This window comes from Micropterus dolomieu, linkage group LG21, assembly GCF_021292245.1.
Source record: "Micropterus dolomieu isolate WLL.071019.BEF.003 ecotype Adirondacks linkage group LG21, ASM2129224v1, whole genome shotgun sequence".
Lineage (NCBI taxonomy): Eukaryota > Metazoa > Chordata > Actinopteri > Centrarchiformes > Centrarchidae > Micropterus > Micropterus dolomieu.
In genome coordinates, this window is record NC_060170.1 from 34166071 (window position 1) to 34184611 (window position 18541).

At 39.5% G+C, this 18541-nt stretch overlaps 2 protein-coding genes across 6 annotated transcripts in view; both read left to right on the forward strand.

Moving 5' to 3' along the window:
* lrrc2 (leucine rich repeat containing 2) overlaps window positions 1-15523 on the forward strand; it is a 33879-nt gene extending 18356 nt beyond the window's left edge. For 3 of the 5 annotated variants that reach the window (XM_046034830.1, XM_046034828.1, XM_046034829.1), the window contains exons 3-11: window positions 5213-5357; window positions 6844-6959; window positions 7737-7828; window positions 7914-8070; window positions 8351-8487; window positions 9619-9764; window positions 10890-11042; window positions 12760-12923; window positions 14232-15523. In XM_046034830.1, the coding sequence (XP_045890786.1) occupies window positions 5221-5357; window positions 6844-6959; window positions 7737-7828; window positions 7914-8070; window positions 8351-8487; window positions 9619-9764; window positions 10890-11042; window positions 12760-12923; window positions 14232-14281 (1152 nt within the window). In that variant the 5' untranslated portion in view covers window positions 5213-5220 and the 3' untranslated portion in view covers window positions 14282-15523. Of the gene's footprint in view, window positions 1-3088; window positions 3104-5212; window positions 5358-6843; window positions 6960-7736; window positions 7829-7913; window positions 8071-8350; window positions 8488-9618; window positions 9765-10889; window positions 11043-12759; window positions 12924-14231 lie in introns of those variants that run through there. The other 2 variants (XM_046034831.1, XM_046034832.1) reach the window with 2 other exon arrangements.
* The window catches only part of LOC123960356 (scavenger receptor cysteine-rich type 1 protein M130-like), a 549618-nt gene that overhangs the window by 124294 nt on the left and 406783 nt on the right, over window positions 1-18541 (forward strand). The window lies entirely within an intron of this gene.

Below are 18541 nucleotides of genomic sequence, written 5' to 3' on the forward strand. Positions count from 1 at the left end.
ACTTAAGGGGACTCTAACCCTTTAACATCTAGGGACTCTAACCTTAAGGGGACTCTAACCTTAAGGGGACTCTAACCTTAAGGGGACTCTAACCTTAAGGGGACTCTAACCCTTTAACATCTAGGGACTCTAACCTTAAGGGGACTCTAACCCTTTAACATCTAGGGACTCTAACCTTAAGGGGACTCTAACCCTTTAACATCTAGGGACTCTAACCTTAAGGGGACTCTAACCCTTTAACATCTAGGGACTCTAACCTTAAGGGGACTCTAACCTTAAGATCTAGGGACTCTAACCTTAAGGGGACTCTAACCTTAAGGGGACTCTAACCTTAAGGGGACTCTAACCCTTTAACATCTAGGGACTCTAACCTTAAGGGGACTCTAACCCTTTAACATCTAGGGACTCTAACCTTAAGGGGACTCTAACCCTTTAACATCTAGGGACTCTAACCTTAAGGGGACTCTAACCCTTTAACATCTAGGGACTCTAACCTTAAGGGGACTCTAACCCTTTAACATCTAGGGACTCTAACCTTAAGGGGACTCTAACCTTAAGGGGACTCTAACCTTAAGGGGACTCTAACCTTAAGGGGACTCTAACCTTAAGGGGACTCTAACCCTCTAACATCTAGGGACTCTAACCTTAAGGGGACTCTAATCCTAAGGAGACTCTAACAGTCTGGTTCTAACCTTCATCCTTAGATACAGTCGTCACTGTAAATCCAGCACGCTACTAAAACTCAACATTTACTTGGTGGACTTTCTTGCTGTTTTTTATACGTTGCCCAACTTTCTCCTTTGACACCGTCATACGGTCACTAAAGGTCACAGCAACAATAAACGTTAATATGGTGTCATAATAACGTGGTTCAACAAACGACCTAGGCTCAGGCAGAAACAGGTTTGTTGGGCCCAGATGCAGACAACTGGAAACTGGGAGGTTGAGTTCTCGTGATTTGTTAACCAAAGGTGAACGCACTTACTTAGAGAGTCCAAATTAATCCAAAAGTTATATTACGTTATACAAAGTATCCAGACAGAAATGGAAAAATCCAAAGGGCAAGTGGAAAAAACAACGGTCCAGGCAAATTTAGAGAACAGGGTAACACGAGGCATCCGACAATGATCCAACAGGGACTGAACTGAAACTCAGACAATATTACTGACAAACACACAGGCAGGCAGGGCGATTAACAACAGGTGAGACACATTAGGGTGATCAGGGCAGACAAGACACAAAGCTGGATAACAAACACCAGACAATTTTAAAATAAACCAGGAAAACAGACTGAGGCTACATCCACGACTTTAAAACGATGACACTCACGTTTGACTTCCTGATTGTCTCTTATCAGTCATGCAAACCACAAACACGATGCTGCAGACAGAGTTTTAGTTTTTCTGTTTTTGTTAAAAGATTTTATACTGTGCATGTCTCCGTATTTAATTTGCTCGTTGGCGGTCAAAGAAATCTCTGCTGTGGTTCTTCACCATCGCTGTTCTTCGTTCTTTGTCTATAGTAGTACTTTGTTCCTTAGCAAATCTTCTGCAACTAGACAATCTGCTTTATGTTTAAACTGGCCCAGTGTTCATCAACAGCCACAAGATAATATAGTAGTTTTAATATAGAAGGAGATAAATTCTAATACGCAGCTAAAACGCTGATTTGGAGGGAGAACGTTGTTGTTTTTAAACTCTATTTAAAAACAGTTAAATACTGAAACACAGACCAAACCAAAACTTGTTTTTTCTGGTGAGGACAGGCTCAAAATGTCAAAATGGACAGAAGAGGTCATCTTGTGAGGACGGTGCTGGACTACCACCCACCCAAAACCCTGTGTGGTAACTAGTTTGTGATAATTTGTTAGGAAAACAGCAGTCCGCTAAAGCAGCATAAAAACTGAAATAATAAGAGTCTTATCAGGTAAATGTAGTCATGATTTGAGATGAGCTACAAAAAGCAAACATCACAAGATGATATACATAAATAAAATATTTTGCGTGGTGCAGTGCTGAGGATGGATTTAAAAAACCACATTGGCTTCTGCATTTTTTTACATGAGCCTTTTACTTGTAGAAATCTCTATTAAGCTCACACTTCACATAATATTCCTAAATACATTTGTGTAAAAAACTGACACACTGACACACCAACCCCAGGGGTAGGGCAGTTTTTCAGAATAAAAGTGTTTTGGGGCTTTTGGGCTAAATGTGCTGTGTGCACTATACCTGGTAACTTAACATCAAGCTGCATCTCATTCCATGATACGGCCCGCTTCAGTCGAGTCTCACACAAAAAAAGAAACATGATGTGAGGGATCCAGATGAACGCTCGAAAGTGATCCAGCATCATGTGACACACACACACAGCAGGGGGTCACATCACAGCTGGTAAAAATAGACACACAGTCAGAGCTCAGTAAACAAGCTGGTGAAAGTGAGCAGGACGTTAACAGGAACTCACAGGTAAGGACACAGCTGATCTTTGTTTTTATCACAGCTGCATGGTGGTTTAGATTCACTAACAGGCTTCAGAGAGGACGAACACACAGGAAATACTTTTACTTTATGAAATATACAGGCAGATCAGCAGCTCTTAGAGAGAAAAAGTTTGTCCTCTGTAGCCAGCAGACACGACTGTAAACATGACCGATGATTCAGGGGAAGTAGAGTTTCCCCTCTGCCTCCATCTCTTATATTTAGCATTTCAACATGCATTTAATACATCAGTGTAACATGCTAACACCTGGTAGCATGCCGAGGCTGACACCGGCTGAGTCCTTCAGTTTAGAGGGATTTTATCATGTGGATGTGCAGGAAGTCTGACCTGAGTCGATCATGAACACAATAAAGATACAGCACATGTATATAAAAACAATAATATAATGCTATAATAACCTGATTAATACGTAGTCTGTAATGTTAATAAAGTGCTGGACCGATTAACATTACAGGCTAAAATTGTCCCATTAGAGTAATTATTTCGTTGTATGCAGAGTTTACAATGACCATAAAGAGAGTCTGATTCTGAAATATCTGCACCAGGGTCAGTGGTCTAAAAACTGACAGTTATCCTACCATGCAGGCCTGCATCTGCTGAAGTACGTTCATCTTCAGTATTGAATTAGACCGCATTAGTGTTAAGTTTATATCAAGTCTATCAATATTTTGTGAAATTGCTTCTGTTTTCATTCCTTTAAAGTTCCCATGAAACGGAAAATCTACTGAAATTTACACGTTTCCTGTAAAAACAAAAAGCTATGGAGGGACTTGGTCAGTTTGACGACAGGGACTACGGGACCGAGGTGGTTTTCCTGCCAGGTTTAGCTCTTTGCACCACGAGGGGAATCAGTTAGCTACACAGCTAACCGAGCTAACTAGCTACAGATACAGACAGATGAAGTTAGCAGCAGTTAGCGGGGTTAGCAAAAAATAATAAAGCTATCACTCCATTAAGAAACTGTATTTCCAAATACATCCAGTTAGGAGGAGTCTTGAAAAAAAACATCAACATTAAAAATATCTTCATCATGACAAAAATTGACACAAAAACTGTATCTTCTCTATTTAAGAAGTTTAAAGAAGTTCAAAGATATACTGTTTATAAAAGAGCCAGAATATAATTTACTCTAACTTTATTTTTTTATTTAATGGCTCAACTTTCTCTACTTGTATAATGCTTCTTTTCCCCTTGTATTACTATTTTTCATCTAAATCCTTTTTGCTTTTATTTTTAACGACCATCTATTTTGTTGTGACTTCCACCTTTATATATATATATATATACACATATATATATATATACATATATATATATATACACATATATACACACACACACACACACACCGTGAAAACATCCTTTCTGAAGAGGTGTGATTCTGTGTTGGACAGGAAATCTTACTCTTTTCTCACTTTGTGTTATTGATAAAGTTTTTTTTAAAGCCTAGGCGGATTCTCTGTGCACCGCTGTCACCTTTCCTGAGTCCTTACGAATTCAAATTCACACCTTTCCTTGACCTCGTGACATTTTCCTTAGAGGTCATAGAGAGGTCAGGAAAGGATTTTTTGTGGGACTTTTCGACCGATGATTTAACAGGAGGAAAAGTAACAGAGACCTTCTGTTACCTCAGAGACAAGACTCGGGGTAGAAGAAATACTTAGCATGAAATGATCAGCAGTCAGGTTTTTAAAGAGCTCAGGAAAATGTTTAAAACTGAAAGTTAAGCTGCATTTTAAGGCTTAAATGAGACGCATTTAAACAGGAGATTGTTTTAAACTGTCTTCTCTTATAAGTCCAATGGGAAGCATTTACAGAAGGCAAACAGTCGAGGAAATTACCACTGCTAGATGTTTTTCAAAGTAAAAGCCCTCTTTTGAGTGAAGTTTGCTGCGATAACAGTGGCAAACTCATCAGAACCGTGAGCGACATCAACAGCCTCCTGTAGCGTTCATGTTTGTTTGCTGCATGTAGGTCAGAGAGCCACGCTGATACCAAACACCTGACAGGAGAGAGAACTACATGCAGCACAACCTCTAATTCAGCTGAAAGTTTCTGTGATTTTGTTTTGATTTGCAATTTTGTAACACAAAAATGAAATAATAAAAGAAAAGCCTTTGCTGATTGAAGATCAGGTGTTGCAGCAGCACAAGGACAGAAATAAGTACAGATAAGGGAAAAAATGTAAGTATGAGAATAAAAAATAAAAATAGAAACTGTAGCTTATGTGTTAAAGCAACCTGATGAGTTCACAGATAAAGTTAACACTTTTTATAGGCTTAAGTTTGAAAAAAGACATACGGTCAGCTAGTTTTAACCGCTTTATACACAGTTACATTTAAATACTTCCTGCTCCTAATAATTTTTGTGGAAATGAACAACTCAAAGACATCCAGATCACAAGGAGGAGACATACAGGCACACTGCACTTTTATAAGAGGTCACAAAAACAATGTTAAATAATTAAAAAACCTATTATAGATTTTTCTTTTATCTGAAAAGTAAATACTTCTGAAAGCTGTCAAATAAATTAAGTGGAGTACAAAAATTAATAGAGTTAAATTATATTAGAAGTATCAAGTAGCTTAAAGGGAAATTCTGAAATTATCAGGCTTTAGAGGTTCCAAGATACTAAAATACAATCTTAATCTTGAGGAATAATATCTTGAGATGACGCCCTCCCCTTCTTCTTGTTCTTCTTCCGTCAAAGGAGCAGAGATGGGTTTGGGGAGTAAGCTGGATGTCCCGGTCTGCGATCTGTCTCTGATCAGAGGGATCTGGGAGGTCCGAGCAAAGAAACACAAACAGAAACAGAAGATGGAGCAGGAGAGGCTCGAGAAGAGTGCACTCCCCAGGTAAGCCCATCGCCAGCTGTTAACGGCAAAGTTTGACTTCACTTGAGTATTTCCATTTCTACTTCTACTCTACGACATCTCAGAGGGAGATATAGTACTTTTTTACAGCGCTACTTTTCTCTGACAGCTTTAAAAAAAATACCTACAAGTGACATCTAAAGAAATATTAATATTGTGAAAAAGTTAAGTTTCTTTTCGTAATCTAATTTAAAAAGTGAAACTTTAATATTCTAGATTCTTTACACATAAAGTGAAATTTTTCAAGCCTTTCTGTTTGTTTTAATCTTGATGAATACGGCTTACAGCTCATGGAAATCAAAACTTCAGTATCTTAAAATGTATTCGAATTTTAAAATCAAGAATTTATAAGGCAGAAATGTGACCAGAGCAGATCTCTGATCAGCTGATTAATTCAAAACACCTGCAAAAGGTTTTCTGAGTCTTTAATCTCTCAGTCTGGTCTTGGTGCAAACTTTTCCACGATATTCTAACTTTTTTAGATGCACCAGTACACTTATGATATGATGCAGTACTGCTAATCTAATACTTAATAAAATGTGCCTCCAAATTGACGAACATGCTTTTACATTTATTCATTAGTGATAAAAACAGATTGATAAAACATTCTCTAATAATATAACACAGTCAAGTTAATTGTATTTATGCAGCCTAATAGCACAAATCATAAATTGGCCTCAGGCGGCTTCACAATCTGTGCAGCAGACGAGAGATCACTCTCCCAGGACGGACTGACATCCATTTTCACACTGTGAACGGAGCTTTCTGTGTAATGAGCATTTTTTACACTATTTATACTTGAGCAACATTTTGAATTCAGGGATTTTACTTGTAATTTAGTATTTTTTTTGTAGTATGTCTACTTTTAGTTAAGTAAATGATCTGAGTACTTCTTTCAGTGCTAGGCATAAAAATGGAAGTTGCACGGAGACAGTAACCAGCTGTCCATCCTGTGTTCAACTGAAATGCTGGTGAACTTCAACATTTTTTTCTCAAAGATGGTGGGGCTTTAATTCTTGGTACCAGTCCAAAGGCATTATAATAGCTGCTCAGAAACCTTATTTTCACAGTGTTATCAGAATGTGTTTCTGTTTATAATTTGCCCGGCAGCTGTTTGCAATTTGAACCCTCTCACATTAGTTTTATAGTTTTCAGATCTCCACTAAGCTGAGAACAAATTCTTCAAAGTTTAAACTATTTAACCTCTCAGTCAGAGACGGACTCGGACACAGCTGACAGTTGTTAGTCATGAACTATGAGAGTCACGGCTGATTTTAGTAATATGAACACACAGACTGCTATTTATATCCCAAAATCAGTGCTGTGGCACAACTGCGGCGGCAGGTCGGTGTCTGGCCTCCAGAGAGCAGAAAGGTCACGAGTTTGGAGAATGAACGGGAACATCCCGTCTGTCTGAAACCTGATGTGACTTAATTTGAAGCTTCATTAACACGTCTGTTGTCTGTAGGATCGACCAGCAGTGGCAGTATCGCATCTACTGTAAGACACTGAAGACCAAAGACCGGAACCTCCTGCACCATTACCTGGAGAGGTCTACACTGACTGATATACAGCCGTACGCAGGTAAACCTGACTGTTATACAGCCATACGCAGGTAAACCAGACTGATATACAGGTGTACGCAGGTAAACCAGACTGATATACAGGTGTACGCAGGTAAACCAGACTGATATACAGGTGTACGCAGGTAAACCAGACTGATATACAGGTGTACGCAGGTAAACCAGACTGATATACAGCCGTACGCAGGTAAACCTGACTGATATACAGGTGTACGCAGGTAAACCTGACTGATATACAGGTGTACGCAGGTAAACCTGACTAATATACAGGTGTACACAGGAAAACCTGACCGATACACAGGTGTACACAGGAAAACCTGACCTATATCCAGGTGTACACAGGAAAACCTGACCTATATCCAGGTGTACACAGGAAAACCTGACCTATATCCAGGTGTACACAGGAAAACCTGACCTATATCCAGGTGTACACAGGTAAACCTGACTAATATACAGGTGTACACAGGAAAACCTGACCTATATCCAGGTGTACACATGCTAACAAGACTGATATACAGTCGTACACAGGTAAACCTGACTAATATACAGGTGTACACAGGTAAACATGACTGATATACAGGTGTACAAGTGTACACAGGTAAACATGACTGGTATACAGGTGTACAAGTGTACACAGGTAAACATGACTGGTATACAGGTGTACACAGGTAAACATGATTGTTTTGTTCATTTAATTCTTTTGTTTGTTAATAACGTATCTTTGTGTGTTTGCAGACGATGTGTTGTTGTGTATCTGTTTATGTTGTTGTTCTGTCAGAAGGAGAGGAGCAGGATCAGAAAGACCAGGAGGATCAGAATGATCTGGAGCAGATCAAACTGACGTTCCAGCTTGAAGGAGATCGTTGGATGGTAATCTGACAGGTTCAGGAGACAGAACACATCCTGCAGCGTTTATTTAAATAAACTAAGTGGTAATAAGTGAATATTGTTGCAGGATTTCCCCAAGGAGCTGCAGTGGATGACCTATTTGAAAGAGTGGCATGTCAGGGGGACAAGGATCTGCCGGCTGCCTGACTACCTGGCTCTATTCACCCAGCTCACCGTGCTCGAGATCCCCAAAAACAGTATCGCAGAGCTGCCGCCTGAGATTGGTGAAGATGAAACATGAGATTTCAGACATGATAAAAGTTTCATAGGAGATTAAGATTTCAGCCCCAAAGTCAACCGGGTCCAACCTGATGTGTTCAGGCTGAGCTGGACTCCAGTTTCTTGAATCTGTTTTTCTGGCAGAGTTTCATTTTATTCTTTAGTTTTGGGAGATAATGTCACTGTATTCCCTGTGTACTGTATGTTTCTGTCCAGCCTCTTAAAATGAGTTGGGTAAAACAGATGTTGCTCAAGAACAAACGTTTCCGTCTCCTCTGTCTTCAGGTAAACTGACGGGGTTGAGGGAGTTAAACGTCAGCTACAACCGTCTGTCCAGAGTTCCTCCGGAGCTCGGGAACTGTGAGAACCTGGAGAGACTCGAACTCGCAGGAAACCACAACCTGTCCGAGCTGCCGTTTGAGGTGAGACGGAGAGGATGGAAGAACCCTCCTGTGGTAGCTTCAGTTACTTGGTTAGGAACTTGTTAACTGCCTCTTTGTTTGTAATAGTTGAAGAAAACGTTTGACGTTTTGGGAACAGGTCTAGGTGTTCAGATGAACCTGTTCAGAGCCAAGAAATAGTCCCGCATGCCCCCGTAAAACAGCAAATTGTAGTTTGTTCACTAAACAAGATAAAGCATGTTCATCTGTGAGTTTTAGAGGAGCCAGCGGGTGAATTTTGTTCAGAGCGGGATGGACAGAGCCAGGCTAGCTGTTATATTTACAGTACAGACAGAGAGTGGCATCAAGCGAGACTGTCCTCACCAGAAAAACAACAGTATAAGTTGTTTGTTGTGCAGCACGTTATTACGGCCCATATTTACGTTCTCGAGTGTCCGAGGTGGAAGTCAGGTGATGTGTTATAAAGTCTGTATAAGGAGGCAGGATGAGTCAAACCCTGGACTCATACTCAGGAGAACGGCGTTTGAGTCTCATGTGAAGCCAAGAAAATGCTGAGTTATTTTGAGTTTTTACATAAATAGCGTTACTGACTTCCATAACGTGACTTGCGTATTGTACTTCCTTTAATCCAAAACCTAACCAAACTGATCATTTCACAACCAGGTGTTTAATGTCATGTGACTTAGGTAATGTAGTTAACGCTCATATGGGTCGTTTTGGGAGTAGTGTTAATGTTGTCAGCCATTTTAAAATTTAGTCTTAGTCCTGTGTCAAATCTCCTTGTTAGTTTTTGTCATATTTAGTTTTTTCCAAATGTCTTATAACCACATCAGTGTGAACTATACGTAGCTTTCAAGGGGAGCTCAGTTTTTTTCCCGTGACGGGGAGCTGACTGTGGAAGTATCAGGCATGTTTGTCTTATTATTATAATAATAATAATTTCATATGTAGCCATTTTTCTACAATTACGCTTCACACAACAGCTGCGGCTGTTTTTCTTTTCTCCGTGAGAGGGAACAATTTACAAAGTTGCTGGATGAAGTCTGACGCAAGCAAGCTGTCAATATTTTAGAGACATTAATTTGTATGTATTTCCATACATGATGATGATGTCACTGTGTTGATGATGTCACTGTGTACCTGTTCTGTCAGCTGAGCAGCCTGAAGCAGCTGGTTCACCTGGACATCGCGGAGAACAGGTTTGTTTCGATCCCCGTCTGTGCTCTGAGGATGAGCAGCCTGCAGGTGTTGGACCTGAGTAACAACAGTCTGAGCGACCTGCCGCAGGACATGGACAGGTAACCGCTGACATCATCACTACCTGTAATCCGATTACAACAGTCTGACTCTGGATGTCCACTATAAGTTTTCCAGCTAGCCTCAGCATGTTTAACATTAGATTCACCTTGTGTTCAGATACTTTGATGACTGTACTCAGCACATCCCCCTCCCTCTAACTCCACTTCTCTCTCACCGCGCACAAACAAGACAAACTAGTTTAGCTTATTGTGTCAATAACAAATCAAACATTCCCAAGTGAGTTTCACACTTTTTCACAAAAACATACCTGGGGTCTCATTTATAAACGGCGCGTACTTCCCAAGCAAAGGTTGTGATCTATGAAAAGCTGACGGGAGACTGTGCGGTCCTCCACGGTAACTGACCCATGCGTACGTACACCAACTGGAGAAATGAGAAACTCACGTGGCAGAAGGATGAAACTGTTGAAAAGGATACTAAAATAAATCTAAATATTACCTCTGAGTATTATAAGCCAATAAAACTTAATATAAATTAATATTAAATTAGTTCATTTGCAATACAGATGAAAGCATTTCTGAATAAACAAACAGCTGATTGATTTTGCTTAAGTGCAAAATAAAAAACAATTTATCATTTGCAGCGCATGTAAAAAGAAACATGATTTAGGGTCATAAACACATAAGGAGATTTCTGTTTCTGCAAAAGAACACCTTATATATGTTGAACAGTTTAATCAGGAATCATATTAATTAATTCTTTAATGCAGTGCAATTTATTCTCAATCCAAATTATGTACCTGGGTCATAATCAGTGTGTCTTGCATATCTGTGTTCCCCTCCACTATTTTGTGCACAAGCACTTCCTGTGTTTTGTCCATACGCAACCTTTAATAATCGTCAATAATCGACAGTTTTATCAACGTGACCCCTGGACCGTAAAAAGAGCAGACCAGCTGCTAGCAGGCTAGCTGTTTCCCCATGCTTCCAGTCTTTATGCTAAGCTAAGCTAATGAATGTCTTGACGTCAGCTCCTTAACACACAGACATGACATTCATGTGAACTCACTCTCAGACAGAAAAACAAAAAGCACATTAGAGAAAAGTTATTAATTACTACAGGTGTGTATAAATACACATAAACGTCTCTGTGTGTGTCTGCAGGTTGGAGCAGCTGGTCACCCTGTTCGTCCATAAGAACAACCTGACTTACCTTCCTCACTGTCTCACCAACATCTCCACGCTCAAGATGATCGTCGTCAGCGGCGACGAGCTCACCTGCATCCCGACCAAACTGTGCTACAACCCCGACCTCAAGTACACAAACCACACACGGACACGAGAATAACTTTTTACCGTCTGAAGGCAGGATTTTAATACAAAAGACTCAACAGCGGGTTCATAGAGGAAAATAAGATTTTTCTCAGCAACACCTGTCACCTGTGCTTCAATCTGTCTTCAGGTTCAGGAAGAGATCAAGGTTTTGGTTACTTCTAGGCGCCAAAACTACTTGGTTAGGTTTAGGAAACGGCGGATGGGTTACATTGGGGTTACTTGAAAGCTCAGACTTTTCATACGCATAATGAAGGGCGCCTTGTGCGTCAAATACCTACGCTTTGTCAGGCTTCCTCAAAGCGTCGGTATTTTGACGACCTAAGATGAGGCCGAGCGTGGATACCAAGAATAAGATGCGGAGCACATGTTTCCTACAGGTCACGTTCATAGGTTTCACATCGTAGTTTACCTGGGCGTCACACATTACACCACAAAAATAATCCAAAACCACGTTTCTAATGTGCAAAGTACGTGTTTAACCAGCCTGTTCTCATGCTCAGGCGTCACATATACACGCTTTGGAAAAACCGTGGCTATTGTATGCAAAACGGTGATTTTGTGTGTGTATGAAACGCCCCCATGTTCGTGTATATATGAGATGCATCCAGTCCGCGTGTGCATATGACGCCCTGGGGTGACCGGAAATGCTAGTAGCGATTCCGGTCGCTAAGTAGCTAGCTAGTGATGTTTGTGTTTAAGTAGTTGACCCCGAGGTAACTTAACCTTAACACAGAAGTTACTGCCTAAACCTAAGTCAGTAAATATATGCATGTCGACCGGCTAACCCTACCTGCTAGCACATCGTGTTGCAATGCTATTGCTAACTGCTGCGTATCATACACATGCAAAATCGCCGTTTTGTGGATAATAGGCACGGTTTTCCCAAAGCGTGTATATGTGACGCCTGAGATGAGATCGGATTGGTTTAACAAAGATAATTCGTCCATTGGAGTTACTTGAAAGGAACTAACCAATCTGTCGTCACCATGTACTTATTTCAACCCAACACCGTGATCCTTTCCTGAACCGAACGGTGTCTCATAAGGTTGCTGAAGCGTAACTGGTGCGTCAAATGCTTTGTCAGGCTATTTGATGACCAAAGATGATAATGTGTTTGGTATACATACTACACTATACTCGGATTCACACGGGAAATTATTTAGGCTTCACGCGTTACACCACGAAAATGTTCCAAAACATTTTTAATGTTTAGCAGAGAAACTTCATGTGGTTTTTCCATAAGGAACAGAAATACAGTTGAGGTTTCGTAGAGTTTAGTGTTTCTGCTTAATGATAATCAGAATTGTTCTAGCCGATGAACTAAAGTTCTTTCTTTGGTGATGAATATGAACTACAAATGTGTAACTGAAATCATTTGTTGTTGTTTTGGTACAGATGTTTGCTCTATACAGACTATTTCTACTGACTTTTAAAAAGCCATAATCTAAATTCTTATTATTGTTAAATATTCACAAGACAATGATGCCCAATTTTATTTAGTTATTCTGCTTCAGTTTCAAAATGTAAAAGCCGCAGCTGTACCACTCGCTGCCTGCAGGTGGCGATAGTGTTCAGACTGCAGCAGCTGTTTCCTTCTTTACCTGTAGGTGGCGCCAACAGACACTATCTCATTTGGTTGGCTGAGCTGTTGTCTGACTGTTCTCTCAGGTGCACTTTGTCTCCGCTGTTCACCCGGCAGGTTTATTCGCTTGTACGACAACCCGGAGAGCAAAGAGAAGAAGAAGGAAGAGGAGAAGAAGAAGAACAAGAAGAAGAGGTGGAGAGAGCCGAGAGAGGAGGAGGTGAAGGACAGCAGAGAGAAAGAGTTCATCGAGGCGTACATCAGCACGCTGCAGGACAGAGGTGAGGAACTACGGCAGGAGAGAGGGACAAAAAGCTTATTGTTATTGATTACAACCAACTTAAGTTGATTATAACTTATCTATTATTCTTTCTGGTTATTAACTGTCTAATGATACAATGAAAAATTAAATATACTCAAAACGTCTTTTGAATATAGAGACAACTTGTATTTTAAGTTGTAAATTGTGCCACATTTTGGAAAACTGTTATATAGCACATTGCATTGTGAATATATTTTTATATTTGGGCTGGGCACGTAATTAATTAACGCCGACCAATTTTAAAACATTATTATTATTATTATTATTATTATTATTATTATTATTATGAAAGCCCGTTGCTCACTGGCTCTGAATACACATACAGTCAAACCCTGCAAATCAGCCGCCCAAAACAAGCAGCGGAGGGAGGCTTCGGCAGACTAAGCGGACGCGCTCCGCCAGCAAACGGCAGGCGCTCTTTGGATGGTAACCATGGCAACGGCTTCTGTGCGCTAAACAGCTGTAGCCTATTTAACTTGAGTTAAAATTATACAAAACTTTACCTGATAGGTCTTCATCCAATTTTGCGGCTCTGCCGTGTGAATTCCCTCCTGTTGATGTCCTGTTTAGTTGAACAGTAACAGATTCTGGAAACTCAACAACAAACAGCGAGGATCAGTCTCTCCTCCAGTGATTTGTGCTGCGAGTCCCGTACAAAAAGTTCAAGACAATTCACCTCACCCTGACAGGGAAACTTGCTACTGAACACAGACTGTTTCTGCTGCTCCCTGATAAAAGAAAAATGTTTCTGCTGATACCTGAAAACAGATTTATAAATGTTCACCTGCTGCTCAGAAGGAGCCTGTTCTGATGTTTTGATTCGTCTGGACTATAACTTGTTTTAACAAGCTAGATAAAAGGTAACGCCCTGGCAGTGTCAACAGCTTTGGTTTTATATTTGATTACATTAATGTTTAAGTTATAGAAGAAATATTTTATTGCTGCTGTGTAAAGGGAACACTGCTGGTAAAAAGCACCTTATTTGTTTAAAGTGTTTGCAAACCACATGTTATTGCACTTTTGCACTTTATAAAGCAATTAAAAATTTTAATCGTTACCCGGGACTAGTTTATGTATTATTTCTCCATATAAGGAAAATATATTATAATATTTTGACCATATAATCAAAATTTATTATCTAATATTTGGTCCAGAATAAATTCCTGTGGTTGTGGCGCTACAAATATATAATTTATACCTTCTGTAATCTTTAAAAAGGCCGCGTTATATATAATTTGTACTGATTCAACATTTTGTCCCACACCAGACACCGTCCCCTACTCCACCACCAAGGTCTCCATCTCCTGCCTGCTGTGAGGAAGAGGAGGATGAAGATGATGGAAGGTTGAACAGACAGTCGGTCACGTTGTGAGTGACAGACAATCATTTCAAAGCAGCACCAGCAAAGACAAAAAAAGCTAAACAAAACCAAAAAAAAAAAAAAACAGTTTCATTCAAAAAAACAACTGATTTCTGGGCTCGAGGAACGTTAATAAGTACGTTTGTTTACAGACGTCTCTTTTATAACGGGGGTCAGGGGATTTATTTTAGCTGCGAGTAGCAGCAGGGATGAGCGCCAGATCTATTAATACGTCCATGACGGCTGTGTCCGAAACCAGCGGCTCGTTCACTCATTCACGACTCAGACAGACTCAATGAGCAAACACAGCGCACCGCTTAAAAACTATGGAAGTTTATTCAGAAAAATTTAAAATATAAAACATGTAGTTAAATGTAAAAAATAAAAAAAGCAGCTGTACATTTGTTTTTGTTTTTTAGAGCCACAGTGGAATTTTAAATGCATTATATAGTAAATAGAAAGTGATTTTGGACACAGCCATGGTTTCATTTGGCCGAGCTAACATGCTAAAATGTGGTCGGCGCCGCGAGTGTGATGATTTTAATGTTTTGAACGCTAATGTTTTTGGGGATAAACTGGATTTTGTGGTTGAAGGTGTGAAATGTGACCAAAACGGAGATGATGCTGCACGTTAAGACAAACGAAAAGATTCTTCAACAGGAAAAAAATGTATTTACAGGTTTAAACTCAGCTGAACGTTTGTGAATTTGGTCGTTTTAAGTTGAGCTGTGACGACAAACTCAGTAACAAATGTCAAAATTCAGCAACTAGCCAGTCAGATTAATGATTTTGATTAATTTCTGCAAGTAATTTAATTATTATAGAAACACATTCAGTGATTTCACTTCCTGATTCGGCCCCGACAGATTCTTCACAATCAAGAACTGTTTGTTTTTTGTTTTTTTTTACTTGTATATATATATTTCTGTTTGTTTAACTGACTTTTATTGAAGCAGGTTTCTGAGAGACGCTTTGACCGAGAGGTTTGTTTGTTTTTATTCTGACGTATTTTATTAAATGTTGTCTGTGTAGATTTGTTTTTGTTTACATCGTCTCGACCATGTTCAAAGAGTCTTTCAGTCCTTTCAGGATTTCACGTCTGTCCTGTGACTGATTTCACAGCTTCTCTAAAAAAATTGCGATGAAAGTTGTGACGTTTTTTGTGACAAAACTGTGCGAATAAATGAAAACTGCCGAGGTCCATGTGTTGTTTTTTTTACTTTAGAATTAAAGTTGAATGATTAAACGGTCCCTCCAGGATCTCTGAACCCTAAACCCTGCGTATTTACACCAGCTTGCATTGATTATTTCAGAGCGTGCAGTTGACTGTGATGCAGCAGCCTGTCTCTCCATGCATTTGCAGAACAGTTTAAACCTGCTTTGGTAAAGAAGATCTAAACAGTTTTTCACGGCCCCTTTTTGTTTTTCTCTGCAAATGTGGGAAGGTGGTTATCGCACGTCTGCTGCGACTTGTCAACAAGGAAGTGACAAGCTGATGTATGACAACGTTTTGTGGGGAAAAAAAACAATGATACGTCAAATTCGTGGAAAAGTCGCGCTGAATTCATGGGAATTTGTTTGAATTTGTGTTGACACATGTGACATCACGAAATCCTGGAGGGACTGATGTTTAATATTTAAAACATCACATTGTTTTCAAATCAAATAATTAAAAACTAAAACTATTATTTATTTATTTTTAACAGGTTGTTTTTGAGTATTAGTCTACTGACTAAACAAATTGATTTATCATAAACTAACCAAATATATATGAATGAATGAAAGTTAACTCAACTTAAAGATTTCCTTTGTTTAACTGCAGCGTTCTAGTCGTCTCAACGTTGTTTCTTTAGTTGACTGAACTTTTTAACAACGGTTAACTTCATACTTTGAGTTAAAACCGATAATTATTTTATTTTATCAGTGCAACAATTTGCATTTCTGCATTTTTCTAACTCACAAGTTTAAAAACAACTAAACAACGTTAATGTTGGTTTACATTTCAAGTTAAAAGGGTTTAAATTCCAAGTTTGTTTCAGTTTATGTGTTTAAGGCCGTTGGCAGGTTTCTCCCTTTACCGGTAGCTTTAGTCCTTTCTTGTTAACCACAAGTGTCCGTATCGAACACATGACTTATCTGCAGTGTGTAATTAGTTGATTATGTCCATGCTTCAACTTTGCCATGTTTAAAGAAGACTGTTCAATCAACACATATCTGTCGATTTAGTTTGAAATCTAAAATCTGTCAGAACTCTTTGAGTTTAAAGAACTTGTGGACGTAACTAAATGGGGCTGTAATGATTTACAATCTACTAAAAATAAAAAACAAAGAAGTCCATGTTTTTTTTTGTTTTTTTAAATCCAATACATTTCTCTTTATTATCATTATAGATATTATTCAAAATTATATTCTTAATAAGATAAAAGAAAGCAAATGCACAACACAGACGCCATTCAGCGTCTCTTTGTTTATATATATATATATATATAAAAAACAGATATGAACATGAATGATTAGAGGCACACGTTCAGAGAAATTAAAGTGCAGCAATCAGCAAATGTTCTGCATCATGTACACGGGAGGTGGTGGCGGTGGGGGGCATAAATTAGTTACCGGTTCAATAATCAGATAAAATAAAAGTCTTCTCAGTAAACTTATAGATTCATATTCAGCAACGAGAGCCGAGTTTCAGTCTTCAGCTGCCGTTTCTTCTGGCGGCCATGTTGTCGCTTCGCGTCCCATCAGGAAGTTTAACTGAGAAATATTCTAAACCAGAGCCGATAGAGAGAACCACGTTCTGCTACAACAGGTTCTTTAAACACGTTACAAAGACAAATATTAACATGTTTTTCTACAAAAAGTTCATAAATGTTGTCTGAACACACGAGAAGCCGTAAGAGAACTTTGTCTAAATAAGAAGAAGAGGTGACGACGTTCTGTGAATAATGAACCTGTTAAAGTGTCCCACAGCCCAAAGTGACGTCGACCAACAAAACATATCATTTTCTCAACTAATCGATTAGTTGTTGGGTCCAGAAAAGCGTGAAAAGTGTGGATCAGTGTTTCCCAAAGTCCTCAAATGTCTTCTCTTGTAGCGCCACCCAAAAATATTCAGTTTACGGTCCCGTGAGAGAGAAAAGCATCGACTCCTGACGTTTGTTTTTAGTCATTTTTCAATCGATCATCAATATATTTTGATATTAATCAAGTAATCGATCTCCAGCAGAGACGCGCTGAATTACCAACGGACAAAAAACAGATCCTGCCATGGATTAATCTTCACAAAATGTGGAGAAAGTAAAAAAGTGGAGAGAGAAACTTTCCAGTGAGACGTGAAGGCAGCAGCAACATGACGACCAGAGGAGCAACAGTCCAGTCACGTAGTTCATAACACTGGTGGTGGATTCTGGGAAATAGAGTAACAGCTCTGCAGGGCTTCGTACTGACTGTAGAAAAATAAAAAGACCGTAGGTCTCAGCTTTCTGTTTCTGATATCATCTCTGAGAAGGACAGACCGAAAAGTTTGGTTCCAGAAAAACTTAACGAGCAGACGGGAGTTAATTAATTAAATCGGATGGTTTTAAAGATGAAGACAGTTACACTCTGGTTGTGCTACATGATTGTGCTTCATGGAGCTACACACCTTCATCCACCTCCTCATCATCAGGTGTTTTTGTAGCTGTGACGACATTGATGCTGCATTCAGGTGATGTTTGAGAAAAAAACAAAACAAAAACACAGGATGAAACTGAAGTGACATCATCCAACATGGAGGCTGTAAAGTTTTGGTTGCTTTCCGCCTTAAACTGCCACCTTCCCCCTGTCAGACGTTAGTATTTCCCCACATATTAGATGGAACTCGAACGCAGCGTTCACTCCAACATGAGTTCCTAACATCATCTGAAGGTTTAAACTCGTCCCGATTGAGCGACGATCCGTTCGAACTGCACGGAGGGTTTTTAACTGATCTGATCTTTAAACCAGACGTCTGAGCGCCGCGCTGTCGGCCATTTTGGTCTCAGTTCTGGCCAGCTGGAACAGAAACAAACTGGACTCTGTGCCGTTACACAAAGGTCTGATTCTGTGTCACATCAGCAGCTCCGACTTCAGGAGCGGAGGGAGGATTATTTTGACAACATCTTGTAAACAAAAAAGGCAAAAATGTAACAGAACAGAAACGGGAAACAACTTTCTGTGGTTTCAAAAATCAAAACACA